The 19,199-nt window shown below is 40.9% G+C and overlaps 2 protein-coding genes across 7 annotated transcripts in view; one reads left to right on the top strand and one right to left on the bottom strand.

Moving 5' to 3' along the window:
• Positions 1–16,144, bottom strand: part of SIRT1 (sirtuin 1) — a 28,950-nt gene extending 12,806 nt beyond the window's left edge. For 2 of the 6 annotated variants that reach the window (XM_043519305.1, XM_043519308.1), the window contains exons 1-6: positions 15,748–16,144; positions 14,334–14,429; positions 12,094–12,210; positions 10,932–11,173; positions 8,733–8,885; positions 3,542–3,689 (exon numbers count right to left, since the gene is read on the bottom strand). In XM_043519305.1, the coding sequence (XP_043375240.1) occupies positions 3,542–3,689; positions 8,733–8,885; positions 10,932–11,173; positions 12,094–12,210; positions 14,334–14,429; positions 15,748–16,144 (1,153 nt within the window). Of the gene's footprint in view, positions 1–3,541; positions 3,690–8,732; positions 8,886–10,931; positions 11,177–11,545; positions 12,045–12,093; positions 12,211–14,333; positions 14,430–15,281; positions 15,436–15,747 lie in introns of those variants that run through there. The other 4 variants (XM_038410399.2, XM_038410400.2, XM_043519309.1 and 1 more) reach the window with 4 other exon arrangements.
• A 207-nt stretch (positions 16,145–16,351) lies between these two features.
• Positions 16,352–19,199, top strand: part of DNAJC12 (DnaJ heat shock protein family (Hsp40) member C12) — a 37,719-nt gene continuing 34,871 nt past the window's right edge. Inside the window, exon 1 of the mRNA XM_038410421.1 lies at positions 16,352–16,408. Coding sequence (XP_038266349.1) covers positions 16,397–16,408 — 12 coding nt within the window. The 5' untranslated portion in view covers positions 16,352–16,396. The remainder of the gene's footprint in view (positions 16,409–19,199) is intronic.

The raw sequence follows: 19,199 nt of genomic DNA, 5'->3' as shown, positions 1-19,199 counted from the left end.
TTCCTAATTGTGGCCTGCAAGCTTGTCTTTATGAAGAGGAAATACAGGGAATTGGATTCCATAGGTTCAAATGTATGGGTTGCGAGAGCTTAATATGGAAAGGAAGATATACCTAACTGCTGATTTGGCATGGTGGTCTAGGAACTTAGGTAATCTACCAGACTTTTGTGAACCCATGTTTACAACACTGGGTTGCAAGATGTTTTAGGACCAAGTCTAGACCTTCTTGTAAGAAGTTCTGAAGAAATAAAATGCTTTGTTTTGTGACACTGATGTTTTTACCTTGACACTAGTATGAAAACTTTCTCCAAACTCTTTGGAAGGTCAAAAGGGTGGAAAAGTTAAATGAGTGTAGGAGAGCTTATTACTTTGAACAAGTATCCCATCTTGTTTTGAACTTAGCCAGGCTGTCAGGCTCCCGTAATGGTTTCTGGGACAGAAGATCCTGTTTTCTTGGAAGATGAAGTAGCAGTATGCCAACTATATTCTGTCCAACTACCACAGTCTACTTGGCCAGTTGGAGGTGGGCAGTAATTATTACTGCTGCCTCCATTTTCTGAATCACTCTTCATAGTGCAAGGAGGATGTAATGGAAGGGGAAAAGGCATATAGTGCTCTTTATCTGCTTCCCTGTTCTAGTTCCCTTCCCTTTGTGTTGACTGGGTGCAATAAGATTTACTTCACTGGGACTTAGTTCCCTGGATATCAGCTGTAATATTTCCTTTTGGAGGAATGGTGGTCATGTGTCTTCTTACATAATGTTTTGATCTTCTTGGGAGTAAGAAGAAAGGAAAGCTGAATGTTTGCACTTGCACTCCTGCTATTTATTATGTGAGGAGTGCTGGAGTTAATGTAAAATCTCCAGGAGAACCAAAATCTTGCTCTTGGATAGGACAAGAATAGAAAGGATGCCAGACTCCTTGCCAAGTGATTCAGTTAAGAACCTGAAATGTTTCCCTTTAGAGCTTGGTCTAGGGAATGAGGGGGATTTTTGGACATACTCCTGAAGTTTTTTTGTATTAGCAAACATGGTTCATTCAGTTTACTGAATCCTGACAGCTGAAGAGAGCTGCTCTGGCAGAGGTGCTTAGAGTAGTATTGGTGCAGGGGAAAAGCACAGATCCCAGGAAGCCATCCAGATTCTCAGCCCCTTTGTCCAGCAGAGCAAGGGGCTAGGAAATGTGACCTACTGTGGCATACCTCATAGTTCTTGAGCATCTTGATGAAGGCAGAGCACCTTTCTGCAACTATTTTCCTTGACCCACCATAAGAAGGGAGGGTGGAACAAGTACAGGCAAAAGTTTGTCAGGGAGCAGGAGAGGAACAATGCCCTTGAAATTTCTGCCCTTTACGGAAGAGGAGAGTTAGGGGAAGTTCTTACTCCCTGCTCCTCCAAAATTTAGCTTTAGAAGTTCAGGCTGCAATATATTGTACTGAACTGTTGTTCTGTTTGCACTAGCAAAGTGTATCTGGCTGGAGGACAGAAGCCTTATGGAGGAATTTGAACTGCCAATTCTATTGGAAGAGAAGCATAGCCCCATTGGCTCAGACTGGGAGAAAGACCAAGATCCGGAAACTGTAATTCATGTATGACCTCAAGAAAGAGTAAATGGGCTCACAGCCTTTATTATAAATCCAGTTGTTCCTTTATTTAAAAAAAACTGAAACTATATTGAAGTGAATATGGACAGTGTTTTAAAATAAATGCGAGGTTGAAGTTGTCTGACTTATTCTGTCAGTAATTGTTCACAAAGAAACAGTACCAGTGAGTACAGGAGATAATACAAGACGACAGAAAAGCACATCCAGAGAAACATCGTTTTCCCCTCTGACATCTAAAGTGGATTCAGCTTCTTCCACCACCACATACACACAATGTGGTAGAAGCCCCTTTAAGCAAAATTTCTGCTGAGAAGATAGAGATGAAGGTTATGGTATCAAAAGACTGCTTTCTTTTCTCTTCTGCTGAGGGAAGTGAGGTAAGGAATACACACCATCTTAACTTCCTTTAGCAGAGATCCTGACAGCAATTTACAGCTGCTCCCTCCTTAGATCAAGCAGAAATCCAAAGGGAAGGCAGGCAGCAGATGTAGCAGCTGCCCTTCCTAGAAGTGACTCTCCAATGAGAGACAGAGGGCCAGGTTGGTGCAGAGAGATGCAATTTAAATCTCCATATGGCCGCTTGGGTGAATCCAACCTGTGAAGTTAGAATCTGTACATGGCCTTTTTTCCTCCCCTCCCGTTTTGGAGGGTGTGATAGTGTACAGTGAATAGGTAGAAAAGAAACAGGCTTCCTCTTTTCCAAAATCCAAACTGGATATTTATTCACTTCTACAACCTATGGCACATGTATAAAATGATGATCTACCAGTTGGTTTTAGTCAAATATTTAAGTGCAAAATAATATAAAAACAGTAAAAAGGAGGTTAAATATTAAAGATTTAATCTATTTAAACAAATGAAAAGTTACTGTGTTTTTTCTTTAAAGTTGATGTGTACCTTCCTCAAAAATAGTTGGCCATCCGAAAGATTCAAATCTGGGTTTAACTGTTAAGTGAAAAATCCTTATAGTTTCCCCACTGTTTTTTGTCCCAAAAAGTTTTCATTCAGCTTTTTAGGGCTTAACAGGGGAAAAGGGGTAGTTAAAATTTACCAACAGATTTAAAAAATAAATAATAATAATTATTATTAATAATGCATATAGCTTGTTTTTTCCCTTAGCCAATAGTCCAGGTTTAAATAAAGAAATTTATACATCTTATGAAACCGAATATAAAATGGAACTGGCTACATCTTATATAGAAGTTTTCATTTTTCTTCCAGACATTTGGTTCTGTTTTTCAGAATTATGCCTTCTAGTAATTTATTGTTTTTAGTTCAAGATTTTAAGACGTGGAACCATCCATGCTAGAAAAAAAAAAAAAAAAGACCATACAACTCTCTTACCATGTAGGGAAACCATACAAGACACATTACCAGTTTTATGGTTCATCATTTTGTTGTTCTGGTTTATAACCTCTTATGATGGCCTTGTATATTTTTCTTTGTATTTTAATACTGATTTAGCCGCCGTACTGCAAGGCTAGCTTGAACAATATAACAAATAAGTTTATCATTCAGCTCTTTTCTCACAACCTTAACTTTGCCCTGTAGTGTTACACTGAAGAAATGCCCCCCCACCCCCAAAAACAAAACAAAAAACTTAGCATCTATAAAAATCAGTTTAATCCAATATGGGACTACAAACACTAAAATGGCTTTGAAATAATCTTATGGGCATTACAGCATGGAGTCATTACAGGGCAGAGCTAAGATAGTGTGGGTGCCTCAACTATACATTTCAATATTTTAACATAGTTGGATTTCTTTTAAGTTTAACCTTTACTCTGGATTTCCTGAGTTTAACACATGTGATTTTGGGATAATTGCAACATCTTATGTTTTACTTCGAGTAGGAAAGGAAGACATTGAGATTACTTGTATTATATTGTCTGAGTGCACATTATCTAGAAAAATGCAGTAGTTTTAAAGTTTCACTGACCATGACACTGAATTATCCTTTGGATTCCTGCAACCTGTTCCAGTGTGTCTATGTTCTGAGTATAGTTGCGAAGTAGTTTTCCGTCTTTGTCCATCAAAGCTATGAATTTATGACAGAGAGATGGTTGAAACTGTCCAGGATATATTTCCTGCAGAATTGAGAATTACATTAGGATGTGTAAATAAGTGCTAGAGCAACATTTTCAGTTCCTGATCCAGCATCATACAGAAAGATATACAATAAATCATTGCAAGTACAGCAACTCCTCTTATTTAGAGAGCAAAATATCAGTGCCAGTTAGTCAAGTAGTTATTGTAATTATCCCTTCCCATGGTCCCATTTCTTTCAAATTCAACCCTTATTTCAATTGTGCATTTTGACCATTGGTCACCATTCCCAGGTTTCTGCTAAAATCTGGAATACTAATACAGACCAAAAGGAGATATGGGGTGGATTTTTTGTTTTGAAAAATTATGAACAAGGGAAAACATGACTTTTGAAATGTCATATAACATTTACTCCCACAAATGCTACCATTAAGGTTATCCGATTGTTTAAGGTTTCAGAGTAGCAGCCGTGTTAGTCTGTATCCGCAAAAAGAAAAAGGAGTACTTGTGGCACCTTAGAGAGACTAACATTTATTTGAACATAAGCTTTCGTGAGCTACAGCTCACTTCATCGGATTTACTCAGTGGAAATTCACTGAATGCATCCAATGAAGTGAGCTGTAGCTCACGAAAGCTTATGCTCAAATAAATTTGTTAGTCTCTAAGGTGCCACAAGTACTCCTTTTTCTTTTGCAGATTGTTTAAGCATCAGAACTCTGACCAAAAGTTTGATAAGGAAACTGGAGTTGAATCTTAAGCTTGGGACAAACAGTAGTTCTGACACATCAGTAATGTGAATGAGAAGTCAGTCAGTCATTCTTGAAAAAAAAAATAATACCAGGAAAGCAACAGCTATCTGCCAGATATGGAGAAGGTTTGTGGAGCCTCTTTATATAAAAAGATGGAATATCAGCATCCTGGACTCAATTTGTATTCATTCTTTGGTTTTGCCATATGCCTCCAAGTCATTGTAACTCTGGAAAGTAAGAAGCTGCCTTAGTTGCAACAGCTTCTCACTATCTTTCAAATGCTTAAATTTAAGTTATTTCAAATTCTATTAATCCACTATCACCACTGAATTGGAACTGAGGCTGTAATCTTGAAATAGTAAATACGGTGTAAAATTCTTCAAGACCAAGCGTTTACTGGTGAAGAAACCAAGAAAGCTATTTTCTATTTATATCATTCCTATGAAAATAGCTATTTATAATGCATGTAAATAAAGTCTGACTGAGAATATTGTCAATGAAAGATGGGTTAATCATTGTCTCCTAAAATCTCTTATCTTGAAGGACAGGATAGATCGTTGCAAACATCTAGAAAATAATAAGGTGATAAATAACCGTCAGCATGGATTTGTCAAGAACAAATTATGTCAAACCAACCTGATAGCTTTCTTTGACAGAACAAGCAGCCTTGTGGATAAGGGGGAAGCAGCAGATTTTGACTTTAGTAGAGCTTTTGATACGGTCTTGCATGACCTTCTCATAAACTAGGGAAATGCAACCTAGATGGAGCTACTATAAGGTGGGTGCATAACTGGTTTGAAAACCGTTCCCAGAGAGTAGTAATCAGTGGTTCACAGTCATGCTGGAAGGGCATAACAACAAGTGGGGTCCTGCAGGGATCAGTTCTGGGTCTGGTTCTGTTCAATATCCTCACCAATGACTTAAATAATGGCATAGAGAGTACACTTAAAGTTTGAGGACAATACTAAACTGGGAGGGATTGCAAGTGCCTTGGAGGCTAGGATTAGAATTCAAAACGACCTGGTCAAATTGGATAAATGATCTGAAGTAAAGAAGATGAAATTCAATAAGGACAAATGCACCTTAGGAAGGAACAATCAGTTGCACATATGCAACATGGGAAATGATTGCATAGGAAGTAGTACTGCAGAAAGGGATCCGGCGGTCACAATGGACCACAAGCTAAATGAGATTCAATAGTGTAATGCTATTGCAAAAAAAGCAAAACATAATTCTGAGATGTATTAGCAGAAGTGTTGTAAGCAAGACGCGAGAAGTAATTCTTCCACGCTGATTAGGCCTCAACTGGAGTATTGTGTCCAGTTCTGGGCGCCACATTTCAGGAAAGATGTGGACAAATTGGAGAGAGAGTCCAGAGAAAAGCAACAAAAATGATTAAAGATTTAGAAAATATGACCTATGAGGGAAGATTGAAAAAACTGGGTTTATTTAGTCTGGAAAAAGTCAGAGGGGGGACATAAGTTTTCAAGTACATAAAAGGTTGTTACAAGAAGGAGGAGGGAGAAGAATTGTTCTTCTTAACCTCTGAGGATAGGACAAGAAGCAATGGGCTTAAATTGCAGCAAGGGAGGTTAACTTCTTAATTGTCAAGGTGATTAAGCACTGGAATAAATTGCCTGGGGGGTTGTGTAATCTTCATCATTGTAGATTTTTTAGAGCAGATTAGACAAACACTGCCAGGGATGATCTAGATAATACTTAATCCTGCCATGAGAGCAGGGGACTGGACTAAACCTCTTGAGGTCCCCTTCCAAGATCCCTTAAGATTCTATGCTTTTTAGAATTTCTTTTCATTCCTAGTGTCTAAATTCTCATTCTAAGTTTTTGTACTGTGGTACTGAAAACTATACAAAAGAGATCTACATCTACAAGTACGTTTTCCCTGACAGTTGGATTTGTCACCATAATTGTTTTTATTCTTACACAAGAAAAAGATAAAAAGAAAAAAACAAACAGACCCTGCCAGGTAGTTTGTATTCTACATTTAAATTTTATTGAAAGGTTTTTGCCTTGTCTATTTTCATTCTCCAAGCTGAATGAAATACGAATAAACACAGCAGTACCAATTAAATAGATTTTTTTTAATGTGTCCAGTTTTAATAGGCTAAAGTGTTATTAGTAACACAGCTATGTAAACATTTAAAGTTATTTTAATCAAACAACGTCCACTGGAAACTCTCCATATACACTAGAGAAGACAGTCTCTTCCCTCAAAAAAATGAAGATATATTTCATGGTAAACACTGACCATAATTTCACATTTTTACTAAAAGAAATTAGTTTAAACAGAAAACCAGAAGTTCTGTAAATACGTCAGCAAACAGTTAAATTAACTTCTCCCTGTGCCAATTCTACCTTTGACTGTTATGCAACATTCCATACCATCAGAGGCAAATCAGTAAGCATGGAAAGCAATTCCTAAAGTGGATACCCATCAGAAAGGGCATCTGCATCTAAATTGCAGCAATGGGTACTGATGACCTGAAGTTACATCACAGATTACGATCAGGCTACGGTAGCTGCTATTAAACGTTTATCTAGTGCAGTTAATTTACATCGCTCTTCACAAGCTTAGATGAGATCTATCCCCTGCCCCCAAATATTTATAATCCAAATAAAATAAGATACAGACAAACAGTTTAGGGGAAAGGAGCATGTTGAGATTATTAATGAGAAAAGAGTAATAAATGTTGGAGATGATTTTAAAGAAGTGGTAGGAGGAGAGAGAAACAGAAGCAGAATGATATAAAAGGCACAAAGCCAATAGGCAGAAGGAGATAGAGAAGGTAGAAAAGAAAGAAAACTAGGGGTGAGTGTTTTGGGATGAATATAGGAAAAAATAGGGTGAGTGGAGCACAGTAAGACCAGAAATGTAGGCTGGTGGAAGACTATACAAGGCCCTAATGACAGGAATAAAGAATTTGATAGAATATAGAAAGCCTATGGATAGAGTGAAGGAAAAAAAGGGTGACAAAGGCTAAGGTGTGGCAGGAGTTGGGAGTGATTATTTTGGTAGCGAAATATTGAGCAGACTGGAGGTAAAGAGGCAATGAAGAAAAAGGGGGAAAAATTACAGTAATTGTTCTGAGAGATGCACAGACAAGGATTTTAGCAGTGGGGCAGAGGTGAATTTTGTAGATACTGAAGGAATCAGTGAGCTCCTGGGTATCTAAAGGACATGATTGGATTAGTATTTGGATGGGAGACTTCAGGAAAACCAAGATGCTGTAGGATGTGATGTTTCTTCCCCAACCTCCAAGTTAGTACTAAACAGTGCTTTAGTGAGCGAGATGCACCATGTTAATGATGATGCTATGTTTCTAAGGTTCTTACCACTTCTCTAGAGGTCCCAGGGTATTTCATTTTGTTTTTGATGGAGTAGTTAATGTTCTGAGGAAATTCCAAATTGGATATAGTTGCATTTTGCTTCTGCATCTGAGTTTTCATCTTATCTCAATTAGATAGTTTTAGGAAAAAGGGAGGCTATTTAGCTTCACTGGCATTGTTCTGAAAAGCTACTGCATCCCATCCAATATGTGACAGAAGTGATCCCTATATACAGTTTGTACTGTTTAAATTCTTTAAGACATCTTTATGCTTGCAGAAGGAGCTATATAAAAAACCCAAACAAACAAGTCTGCCAGTGTATGAAGACTTCCTCCCCCACTGGATTTTATGTCCCCTGGTTAAGTCTGAATGTATGCTATGAACTTGTTAAGTTGCCAGGTGTCATAAGCATGTCAAATAGGTCTCTGAATACATGCTCATTACATTCATGTGCTGCCAAGAGTCCCTCATGCTCCTTGTTTCTCTTCAGAAGAAAAGATCTAAGAATTTTTGTGCCATTACTAGATAATGGAACACCATGCCACCTAGATAATCATCACATCCTTGGCAAACATTTTCCAATACCTTCCTTGAAATAAGAGAGCCTAAATTAGAAAGGTTGAGTTAGCATGCCCATTACAAAAACAAAGTATTGTAAAACTAACAACATTTTACCTTTTATTTTTTAAATTATAAATACTCCTATTGAAGATAACATATGGCTTTACCTAGGATGAGATATAGAATACTGAGAATAGTGAAATTTGTTAACTCTAATACTTGCCTTTTACTTTATCTTAATGAGGGATGGCCTTAATTAGTTTCACTTCGTTACTCGTGACTAAGGCCATTCCTCATTAAAGTTAAATTCAGTAGCTTTAGGATTTGTCCTCGTTCATGAAGAAAAAGTGAAGGCAGAACTATCTTCTGTCTGACAGAGGCATATCTTTACTGTCCAAAATAATAAAAGCAATTGGAACACAGTACCTTTGCAAACTTAAAAAATGGTCTTGGATCCTTTCTGAAGTATTCTATATCAAACATTGCTTGAGGATCTGGAAGGTCTGGGAAATCTACTGCAAGGCGTGCATAGATGCCATCTCTTGATCGAAAGTCAGGTATTCCACAAGAAACAGACACCTGAAATACAGGTTTACAATTTGTAGCCTGAAATCAACTGCATATTTGGATATGATGGCTTGCTAGCATATGCTATATTTGAGAACTAAACTTGTAAGTGCTACAAACTTAATACCAAAGAATGAGAACAAAGGCAAATTGAATAACCCATGTCTACTTTGATAGACTCCTTTTTGACAGAGCAATGTAAAGTTTCCCCATGAATATGCAGGAAAAGGGAGGGGGAACATTAATATAGCTTTGAGGTCACAAATACCCGTACAGCAATCTACATGTCAGGGACCAGCAGTTTAAACAGAACACTGTCTATATACAAGTACTGCATTAAATATTTTGTAAATATGAGTACCCAGACACCTAAAAACAAGAACACTAAATTTGGTTTCCTAAAATGAAATTCACTGATCTCCCATAGTAATTGTAAACAAGAAAAGTCATCTTTTTAAATGTTTTAGTATAGTAGCAGATCAGCTTATTAACATTACTTTATTTATGCTAGGCAAATTAATGTTAGGTTTAAAAACCAATAACCACCAACACCAAAAAAGCCCCCACACCTTTTGAGCATCAAATTAAGATACTATGTATGCTATTACTTTAATAAGTATAATCATGATTTCTCTAACCAAAGTTTTTCAATTTAAAGGCTTAATAGCAGTTACAGAATGAACGAAACTAGGCAGTATCAGGGCTGTATCCTTCTCTTAGGGGCACAATGGTTTGTGTCAAATTGCTCATCTCTTACTTCTTATCTTATTTTGCCAGCTGATGGAGGGATGTGATTGTTCCCCTCTATTCGACATTGGTGAGGCCTCATCTGGAGTACTGTGTCCAATTTTGGGCCCCACACTAAAAGAAGGATGTGGAAAAATTGGAAAGAGTCCAGCGGAGGGCAACAAAAATGATTAGGGGACTGGAACACTTTACTTATGAGGAGAGGCTGAGGGAACTGGGATTGTTTAGACTGCGGAAGAGAAGAATGAGTGGGGGATTTGATAGCTGCTTTCAGCTACCTGAAAGGGGGTTCCAAAGAGGATGGATCTAGACTATTCTCAGTGGTCAAAGATGACAGAACAAGGAGGAATGGTCTCAAGTTGCAGTGGGGGGGGGGGTGTCTTAAGTTGGATATTAGGAAAAACTTTTTCACTAGGAGGGTGATGAAACACTGGAATGCATTACCTAGGGAGGTGGTGCAATCTCCTTCCTTAGAAGTTTTTAAGGTCAGGCTTGACAAAGCCCTGGCTGGGATGATTTAGTTGGGGATTGGTCCTGCTTTGAGCAGGAGGTTGGACTAGATGACTTCCTGAGGTCCCTTCGAACCCTGATATTCCATGATTCTATGATCACACTCCATTTTAGGGGTGAAGAGGTAACAATCTATCACACCTGTTCTCTCTTGAGCCAGTCATGTTACAACAGGAACAAAACAAAGCAAGCAACTATTCCTTGACTTCTGTGCCATGACATGGTTGGTATGCAGAAAGACAAATGCAAGAACTTTTGACTGTAGCAATATGTACTGTGTTTGATTACTTCTTAGAGTGCAACCGAATGACCAGATACAATGTTCCATCAAAGAAAGCTCAATTCAACTCTCATCTAAGTTCACAGTAGTTTTTCGTCCAATGGAAGTTATATCAGGCCCAAAGTAATTAGATAGAAAAGTCTCAGTATCTATTTCAGCACACAGATGGGGATAGAAAATTAGTATTGTGGAACAGGTACCTAGGGATAAAAAAAATTACACCTGTTGCCTTTAGATGCCAGACAAGTTAGGATATACAGTTGTCTAAGCTAAGGCATAACAATATCAAGCTAAATTTTATTTCTCCAGTATACAAGATCTGTAAAATTAAATTTCTGATCAATTCTAAGTTTAGGCCCTGATCCTGTGATTTATAGCGTCCAGGTGGACTGCTGCACCCATTCAGAACACCACTGACTTCAGTGTGGCTCTGCATGGACGCAGTCTGCTGTAAATTGTTGGATCGGGACCTACGTAGTTATTCATTTATTTTCACACTAACATATTTTAGATGTACATACCCCAGCTCCAGTCAAGACAATTATTTTTTTGCACTCTTGTAAAAGTTTCACAGCATCCTCAATAGTATTAATATCTTTTCGTTTTTTCCTTTTTGGTGGTTCTGAAAGAATGTTTATAACAATCTGCCACAGAGTCATATCATCAAGTTCAGGAGGAGGAATTGTTTCTGGTAGCAAATCCTTCAGAATTGTCCGGGGGTCTGTGCCTATCATGAGATGTTGCTGAACAAAAGTGTAGGGACCTATTATAGAAAAACAAAGTATATAAAATCTAACTTAACATTCTGAATCAAGGAAAATTCTTTAGACATTTTAGCTGACTGTTACTACACTTCTCTATCTTACTAACCCAATTAAGACCCTTTTCATCAACAGCCCTTTATATATATTATATTATATATATAAATAAAACAGACTATTAGACTCTGATGTAGCGGTGCTGTTTGTTCACTAAAGATAGATACGTTCTTAGTGACAGATTTCAGAGTAGCAGCCGTGTTAGTCTGTATTCGCAAAAAGAAAAGGAGTACATGTGGCACCTTAGAGACTAACAAATTTATCTGAGCATAAGCTTTCGTGAGCTACAGCTCACTTATCTTGAAAAGCCTACCAGACAGATTTGCCAGGGCAAGACTTCTGTTGACATAAGATCCCATCTCTTATTCTGCTTGAAGACTGCACAAAATCACATATTAGAAACCTAATTCCCAAAGTACGTTTCCTTTTAAGAACTCTCATTCTGTATAATGCTTCCAACATTTTGGACCATGCTTTCAGGAAATAAGATTTACTAGAATCTTGATTTGGAAGTGCTGGTAGACAGGATTTGGCAATAAATCTAACATTTTGTGACATGTTAAATTTGGTGAAGTGCATGGTATTTTTATATAGTGGTATGATGTTTGAAAGATACCAAATAATATATTTTAGCTGCTTTATAGTAAGAAGGTGAAGGAATTTCTTCTGTTCACCTTTAACCATCCAGACTTGATACAATATACTTCCCACAACTGCAATCTCCAGAAAAGTAGTAATACAGTAGTGTCAAAATAGCCTAGTGGACTCTTACAACAGGAAGATGATAATCACTATTAAAGGTCAGATATTAAGTAACAGTCAAAAATAAAGAATCTTGGAAATGATACATTGTATAAACTTCTACCTATACGTGGTCTTGGAGTCCAGTCACTAGAGCTTGCATGTGAGGCTCTGTCATCTTCATCACTATCACAGGAATGGAAACCATTGGCTACGATTTCATCACTAAAAAGGATGTCATCTGCAAGACAGTATAACAAAGTAGTAGTATTCTTGAATCACAATACTCAACTTTAAGCAGAAACATCATTATAAAAGGCTAAAATGTTACTATAGCTTTAGAGATGACCTGCAAAAGGATTTTTTTTTAATCTGGCCTTTTACGGAGAAGTTGAGAAAGGTTTTGGTAGTTAGAAAAAGAGGTGAAGGGGACAAGTTCCCATTTGCCTTTTTTTTTTTTTAATTAAAAAAAAAGCTTAAATATCAAGTTTGCTCCTCCCTAATTTTACTGGATATTTCAGAGGATTTATTTTGTTAAATTTCAGATCTCCATGGGGTGGTAGGTCGTGAATTCAATACATTTTTTTTTAAATAAACATTAATCACCGAAGATACATAGGTGTTAATTCTCACTCAAAAAAAGTAAAAAAAAACCAAACAAACCACTAAACAAAACACACACAACCCCACACACCAAAAACAAAGATGTGGAGTTTTAGAACACTCTTACTAAAAATCCCTTCCTCTCAACTCCCACTTCAGCTGCTCAACTTTTGTTGGTTTTCCAGAATCCTAGGAGGTCAACATTGTTTTAGTTCACAAACTGTCCTTATCTAGACTAGGATTTAAAAGTATGTCAGAATGCTTTAGCAAACATGTAAGAACAGTTCAGGGAAGACAAAGCATGCTGACTTTAATAGTGCTAACTGGGTTGAGTTAAAACCTAAAGGGGTCACCTAGACTTTCCAAATACGTTAGAACCTCAGATCTCCAACAAAACCAGGGGAAGACCAGATCTAACAGGTCTGGTTATTACGTTGAAGAACAAGGGGAGATAAGTGGAACTCAGTCCTCACTACACATTCCTTAAAAAAGAAAAACCAAAAACTTTTCAGTTTCGTTATCCTATTCTGGATAAGGCCATATTCTTTCAAACTAGATAAATCCTCATTTTCTTATGTTAAAAACAAAAAACAAACAAAAAAAAACCACACAAGCAGAAAACACAGCAGGTACCCTTTATACAGGAAAAAAGAGTAGTAAATACTCTAACCCAATCCTCCCTGGCAGATTATTTTAAAGCTCTGTTGTGAATAGGAACAAGGAATGGGAGAAGAGACAAATTTCAAATTCTAATCTGTAAAAGTTTTAAAAACGTATGAGTGCCATTTTGTAATCTCTCCCCTCACAGTGTCTTTTCTTATGTGTTTGGACAGCTTCCACTCTCACTTGAAATCTTTATACATAAATCAAAGTACAAATCCCATAAAGAAACAAAAGCAGAACTGAGAGTTGGTACACATTAGCGTACACAAGATGTAGGCTTTGGTACACATTCCTTAATATCCATCAAGGGGGCAGATTAATTTCAAGGAGATGTTTCACATGAATAAAGTTAATGAAATGTTTGAAGGATCAGGTCCTACATTGTTAACAGTTTGGACCCTCTGTAGACCCTCAACAATACTTCTCATTATAGACAGTTTAAACAACTGTTTAACTATGCTCCCCTTGCATAATCAGGGGATTACTCAAGCAGGGCAGTTTCCAGAAAGGTATGTATGCCTGTTGAATCATGGATTCTCAGCCATAGCTCTCAGCACTGGGGGTAATTACAGAAAGAGCTAGCATGACACATACTCAGTGGATAACATCTCATATGAAATTTATTTCAAGAAACAGAAGTTATTGAAAGTAAGCCAAATACAAAAAGGAAACAAAATAAAAATAGTGACAAGAAAACTGAATTTTTAATACTTTCACTTTTAATAACTAAAGACAGTGCTACTAAGAAATTTGTTATCAACAAGACTTGAACCAGTCCCCTTTTAGAAGTCCAAGAAATAAAACTGAGAAAATTATGATGTGAACTTAAGAGGGTAAACTGAAATTGTTAGTAATGGATGCATACTATACACAATACACGCAAAATTATCTAGCAATAAGTAGCATAGAAGTTACCTTATATACTTGTTCGTTTGCCCATTCGTTTATAAGCCAGCCCCCCTCCCCCAAGATGAATAGGTAAAAATAGTAAAAACTGTATGACCTTTTCACAAGCAGACCCTATATTTCAGGGGTTGGCAAACTTTGGCCCCCAGGCCATCAGGTTAAGCCACTGGCAGGTCGGGATGTTGTGTTTACCTGGAGCATTCACAGGCATGGAGCTACTCAGCTCCCTGTGGCCGTGGTTCGCTGTTCCCAGCCAATGGAAGCTGTGGGAAGTGGTGCCTGCGAACGTTCCAGGTAAACAAAACAACAATGTATTAGATATTCAATTGAATGATTTCATAGAGTTTAAAATCATCAAATTTTAGACCTGTTTAGAAGCTGACCCCCGCTTTTCGATGTGTCACTTTTACCAAAACTATTCAGCTTATGAACGAGTATATACAATAATATAGTAATTCTCTACATTACTACAGTAATGAAATCGAACTTGTTTTGATCCACTGGAGCTCGCAGCTCCCCTCCCCCCACCAGAGCGCTGCTTTAACGCGTTATATACAAATTCGTGTTATATCGAGTCATGTTATATCGAGGTAGAGGTGTATATTGTTTAACAGGTCCACAAGCAATGTAGTAATTTGTATGTCTATTGAGCTTTGTTTGTTGTACAGCCCATAAAAATTATAGACGTTGAAAAAAGATAATCTTTCAAAATCCCCACACATTGTAGGTGACCCTTTCACACAGGAGTACAAGCCAGAGGCCAACTACACCACTTTTCTACATCTGCAAGCCTAAGTAGATGAACAAGAATGAGCAGAAAATGTTTGTGTAATAATACACGTGCTTAGCACACGCACTTAACCATATAAAAAGCATGTGGAAAATGTCCATGTAAGTACAATATCCAGCATGTAACAACAGGCACACTTAAAGGGCATTTGGCAAGCATATATGTGCAAAGAGGTGAAACTGGGCAAGAGCCCATTGAGCATGCACCCAAAAAGATGTAGAAGGGTTAGTGAGCAAGAACTTAGTAGCAGCACTATCCTTAATAAGGTACAGCTGTTTGGTAGCAATTATACACCTGAATAAGCAATGCAAAAGGACAGGATGCCAAGCATGGCTGGCTCCTCTCTGTACCTCCAATCACGCAGGGAGTGCATGACGCTTTACCTTTCCGCCACCCAACACCCTGTGTTAGCAGGTGATTCAGTGGTGATTGAGGAATTCATTTGCTTCTCAGCAAGCCCAGGGGCTGTTACATTTGGAGGCTAGGAGAGGCTAGAATTAATTGCACCTCTCCAGGCCGGGGGAAGAGGGCTAATTGCGCCCCCCGGTCCCGAATGGGCGTGGCAGATGGCGTGGGCAGGTTGCTCGTCCCCCCCAGGTGTGTGTGTGTGGGGGGGGGGCGGATATCGGTGACTAGTGTCGCACAAAAGCGGAGGAGGCGCGAAGCGTAGCCGCCACCCCCGTGAGCTGTCAGTGCTGGGGTAGGCCCGCCTGGCCGTGCGCAGCGATTGTGGGCGGGGATATCACTGCCCCAGGCAACGGGAGGGGGCCGGAAGGGTGCCGCTCCCCCCTGCGAGGACAGGCCAAGGATCCTCACCGGGATGCGGGGCATCCGCGTCGGCCGCCCCGTGTGAACACTGCGACCGTCTGCAGCCAATGGCCGTCTCCACCGCGTCTCCACGGGGCGCCGTCTCCGCCCCCTCTCCCTGCTGCTGCGGGGGCGGCTCCTCGCGGGGCAGGCCCCGCAGCCCGGCCCCGTTCTCCGCGATGCTCCAGTCCGCCGCTGCCGCTGCCTCCTCCCGCAGCCTCGCCGCCGAGGAGCCTGAGGTGGCCGCCGTCCCATCTCCTCGTTCTGGGCTTGGTCCCGTCACCGAGCCCCGCCCGCCGCCGTCTTCCAAGTCCAGGCGCTGGCGCTTAGGAAGGGGCTCGGCACTCTCAGCGGCAGCGCAGCGGCCGCTACGCGGTTGGAGGAGCAGAGTCTCCTCATCCGCCATCTTGGAGCAGCAACCGCCGCCTCCCCCAGTCCGGCGCAACAGCGCCCCTTTCCCGACCCCCCCTCCCTCCAGGGAGAGATTTAAACCTTGCACGTGACCGCGCCACCGCCCACGCGGACACCCTCTCCGCGGAGGCCGCAACAACAACAAACCGGGTCACGTGAGGGGAAGGAATGGGGGGGGAGGGACAGAGAGAGAGAGAGACATGCCGCCGTCACGTGACCCTGTACTCGGGCCTAACGCACCTACTAGATGCCCTCCCAGGTTCTCTCCCTCACGTGATCTACCTCCCAGGCAGCCACAAGCCTGGTCCGTTGCGCGTGCAAGGCGTTATGTAAGGGGAGCGGACGCGGGCCATTGGAGGAGTGAGCAGCTGAGGCGCTGTGGTTTCGTGAAGGGCGCGGGGCTTGGGGAAGGAGGCAGTGCAGTAAGGGCATGGACGAGGCAGTAGCTGACTGTATGGGTGGGATTACGTGGAAAGAGGAAAGGGTCACACACATAGTAGGTTAAGAGGGGCTGGGTTGTGTGACTTGAAAGGACAGGGAGCAACCCTAAGAACTCAGCTCCGGTGTGGAGGGCTGAACCATTTTCACGAATGTTGCGTGTTAAAACTAATTTAGTTAGATCAATGGAAGTTTATATTTTAGATGCTTAAGTTAAACAGAACTACTCATCTGAACTAATCTGTGTTTTGTACGTTTTAAACTGAACCCCAGATAAGCCACTATTAAATAGAAGTATGTATGCATGTGAAAACTTGCACAGGTTTAACTAAATCAGTTTAAAAACACACCTTTAATTAAACGAGCCTAAAATCACTGGGATTCCTGGTTTGTTTGTTTTTGTTTTTGTTTTTTTTAATCCCATCAGAGTAGGAGAAAAGGGAAATCACTTCTATCTGAGCAGCCAGGTTGGAGATGGGAAGAGAGAAATGGAGATATTACACATTACTGCTAACCACAAGTATTTAAAAATCTGAACTGGCTTAAAAATTTATTAAATTTTAATTTGCCTTTTGCTTTTGAGCCTTATGTTTTCAAGCTTTTCTCTGCGTCCTTTAGGGCTAGAAATTCACTTAATTTTTTTTTTAAATGAAAGTTAAAATTCTGACAATATCCTGCAGGAGATGACCAAGTATTATGAGTCTTGTTATAAAATCATGAGCTGGCAACACTATTAAATGTTACACTGCTCATAAGGCATTGGAATGGCCATCTCCAAATAGTAACAGACATTGCTATTAGTGTACGTTGGGCATGTCTACATTATGTGGCATAGCATAGCTATAATGCCCATAGTGTAGACACTTCCTAGTTGATGGAAAGAGGTTTTCCATTGATGTAGGTAATCCACCTTCCTGAGCAGCAGTAGCTAGGTTGGTAGAATAATTCTTCTGTTGGTTATGCCACCACCGGGGGGTTAGGTCAGCTTTACTAAAGTGCTCAGCATAGGCGCCAGCTTCTTCTGGCGCTGGTGGGTGCTCAACCCCCCCCTCCACAAGTCCCACCCCAACTCCACCCCTACCCTGCCCCCTCCCGCCCCCATTCCAACCCCTTCCCCAAAGTCTCTGCCCCAACTTCACCCCTCCTGCCCCATTCCAATCCCTTCCCCAAAGTCCCTGCCCCCTTTCTGACCCTCTTCGACTCCTTCCCCAAATCTCTGCCCCAACCCCGCCTCTTCCCTGCCTCCTCCCCTGAGTGTGCCATGTTCCCACCCCTCCCCCTCTCTCCCGGCGCTTGCTACAGCTATTTGGCAGTGGCAAGCGCTGGGAGGGAGGAGTGGAGACACGGTGTGCTGGGAGGAGGTGCGGGTAGGGAGCTTGGCTGCCAGTGGGTGCAGAGCACCCACTAATTTTTCCCCCTGGTTGCTTCTGTTGGATCATACTAAAGAAGTTCTGTATTAAAATCACAAATGAGTTTGATTCCCCATAGTTTAAATTCCAGGGTGTTTCTAATTTAAGAGGTCTCTTGGTTTTTGGTACTGTTTCTCTCCGTTTCTGTGTGAAACTTGCAAGCTGCTAATTGTGTTAGTACAGATTTAATAATTTTATTAAGATAATGTTGAAGTAAAAAGAAAACGGCACAGAGTTTAGTCATAGAAGTTTCTGGTTATCAGGGAATAAGGTACAGATTATCAAGGGGTGCAAAATTCAGTTTAGGAGCGGGTGGCGTAAGGAATACATAATCTGCAATCTCCCCGATTGGGGGTAAAAGTTTAACGGGTCAAAGTACAGACATTGAGATATGGGGGTATGTTGTCCATATAATGGCTATGTTCAGGTGTGGAGTATAATGAGCGGATACGATGATGAGGATGGATCTACCCTCATTTGGTGGGATTTAATGTTCAGTGAGTTTATGGTTCCAGTTCATATGGTCCAATGGGGGGGGGGGAAGTCTCTCAGTCCCTTTCCCATGGTTGATGCATGATGTTGTACCGGCTCACACCTCCTGGTACTGTTGGTGGCCGGTGATGTGTTCGATGTAGATGTCCCTGGACCATCGGATTGTGTCCAAGACCATGAGGCACCGCACAAGCCGTGCGTACCGTCGACTGATCCCACAGGTCCGCAGCACATGCTCATTGCAGGGGTCCCAAGTGCCCAGGGCTCCGACAATCAGGGCATCCATCTGCACCGCATAGCCCTTCACTCTCAGGGTGTCAGCCAGGGCGGCGTATTTTTCCAGCTTACGAGCTCAGGATTCGCGGAAGGCCGGGGTTCTGTTATCAAAGGAGACCGTGATATCGATGAAGATGATCTTTTTCTGGTCCTCGTCGGTGACTACCACGTCAGGTCGCAACTGGCTGTCCGTCCCGGGGATGGTGGACTTCACGGCGACCTCCCCCAGGCACGGTGCGATGGCTTTCATCAGGCGATTCTGGATGGCGTTGTGGCGCAGCTGCCAGGCTTTGGAGTGGGGCTTGCAGCTGCACAGGACGTGGGGCAGGGTCTCGTTAGAGTAGCCGCACTTCCTGCAATGCTTGTCTCAGTTCCCGTGGCGGACGGCTCCGTTGAGCGGGACGCAGTTGAGCTGGGCGCGGTGGATGAACCGCT

The sequence above is a fragment of the Dermochelys coriacea genome, chromosome 7 (genome assembly GCF_009764565.3).
Source record: "Dermochelys coriacea isolate rDerCor1 chromosome 7, rDerCor1.pri.v4, whole genome shotgun sequence".
Classification (NCBI taxonomy): Eukaryota; Metazoa; Chordata; order Testudines; family Dermochelyidae; genus Dermochelys; species Dermochelys coriacea.
The sequence above is the reverse complement of the archived record's forward strand: the minus strand, read 5'-3'. Positions and strand labels throughout refer to the sequence as shown.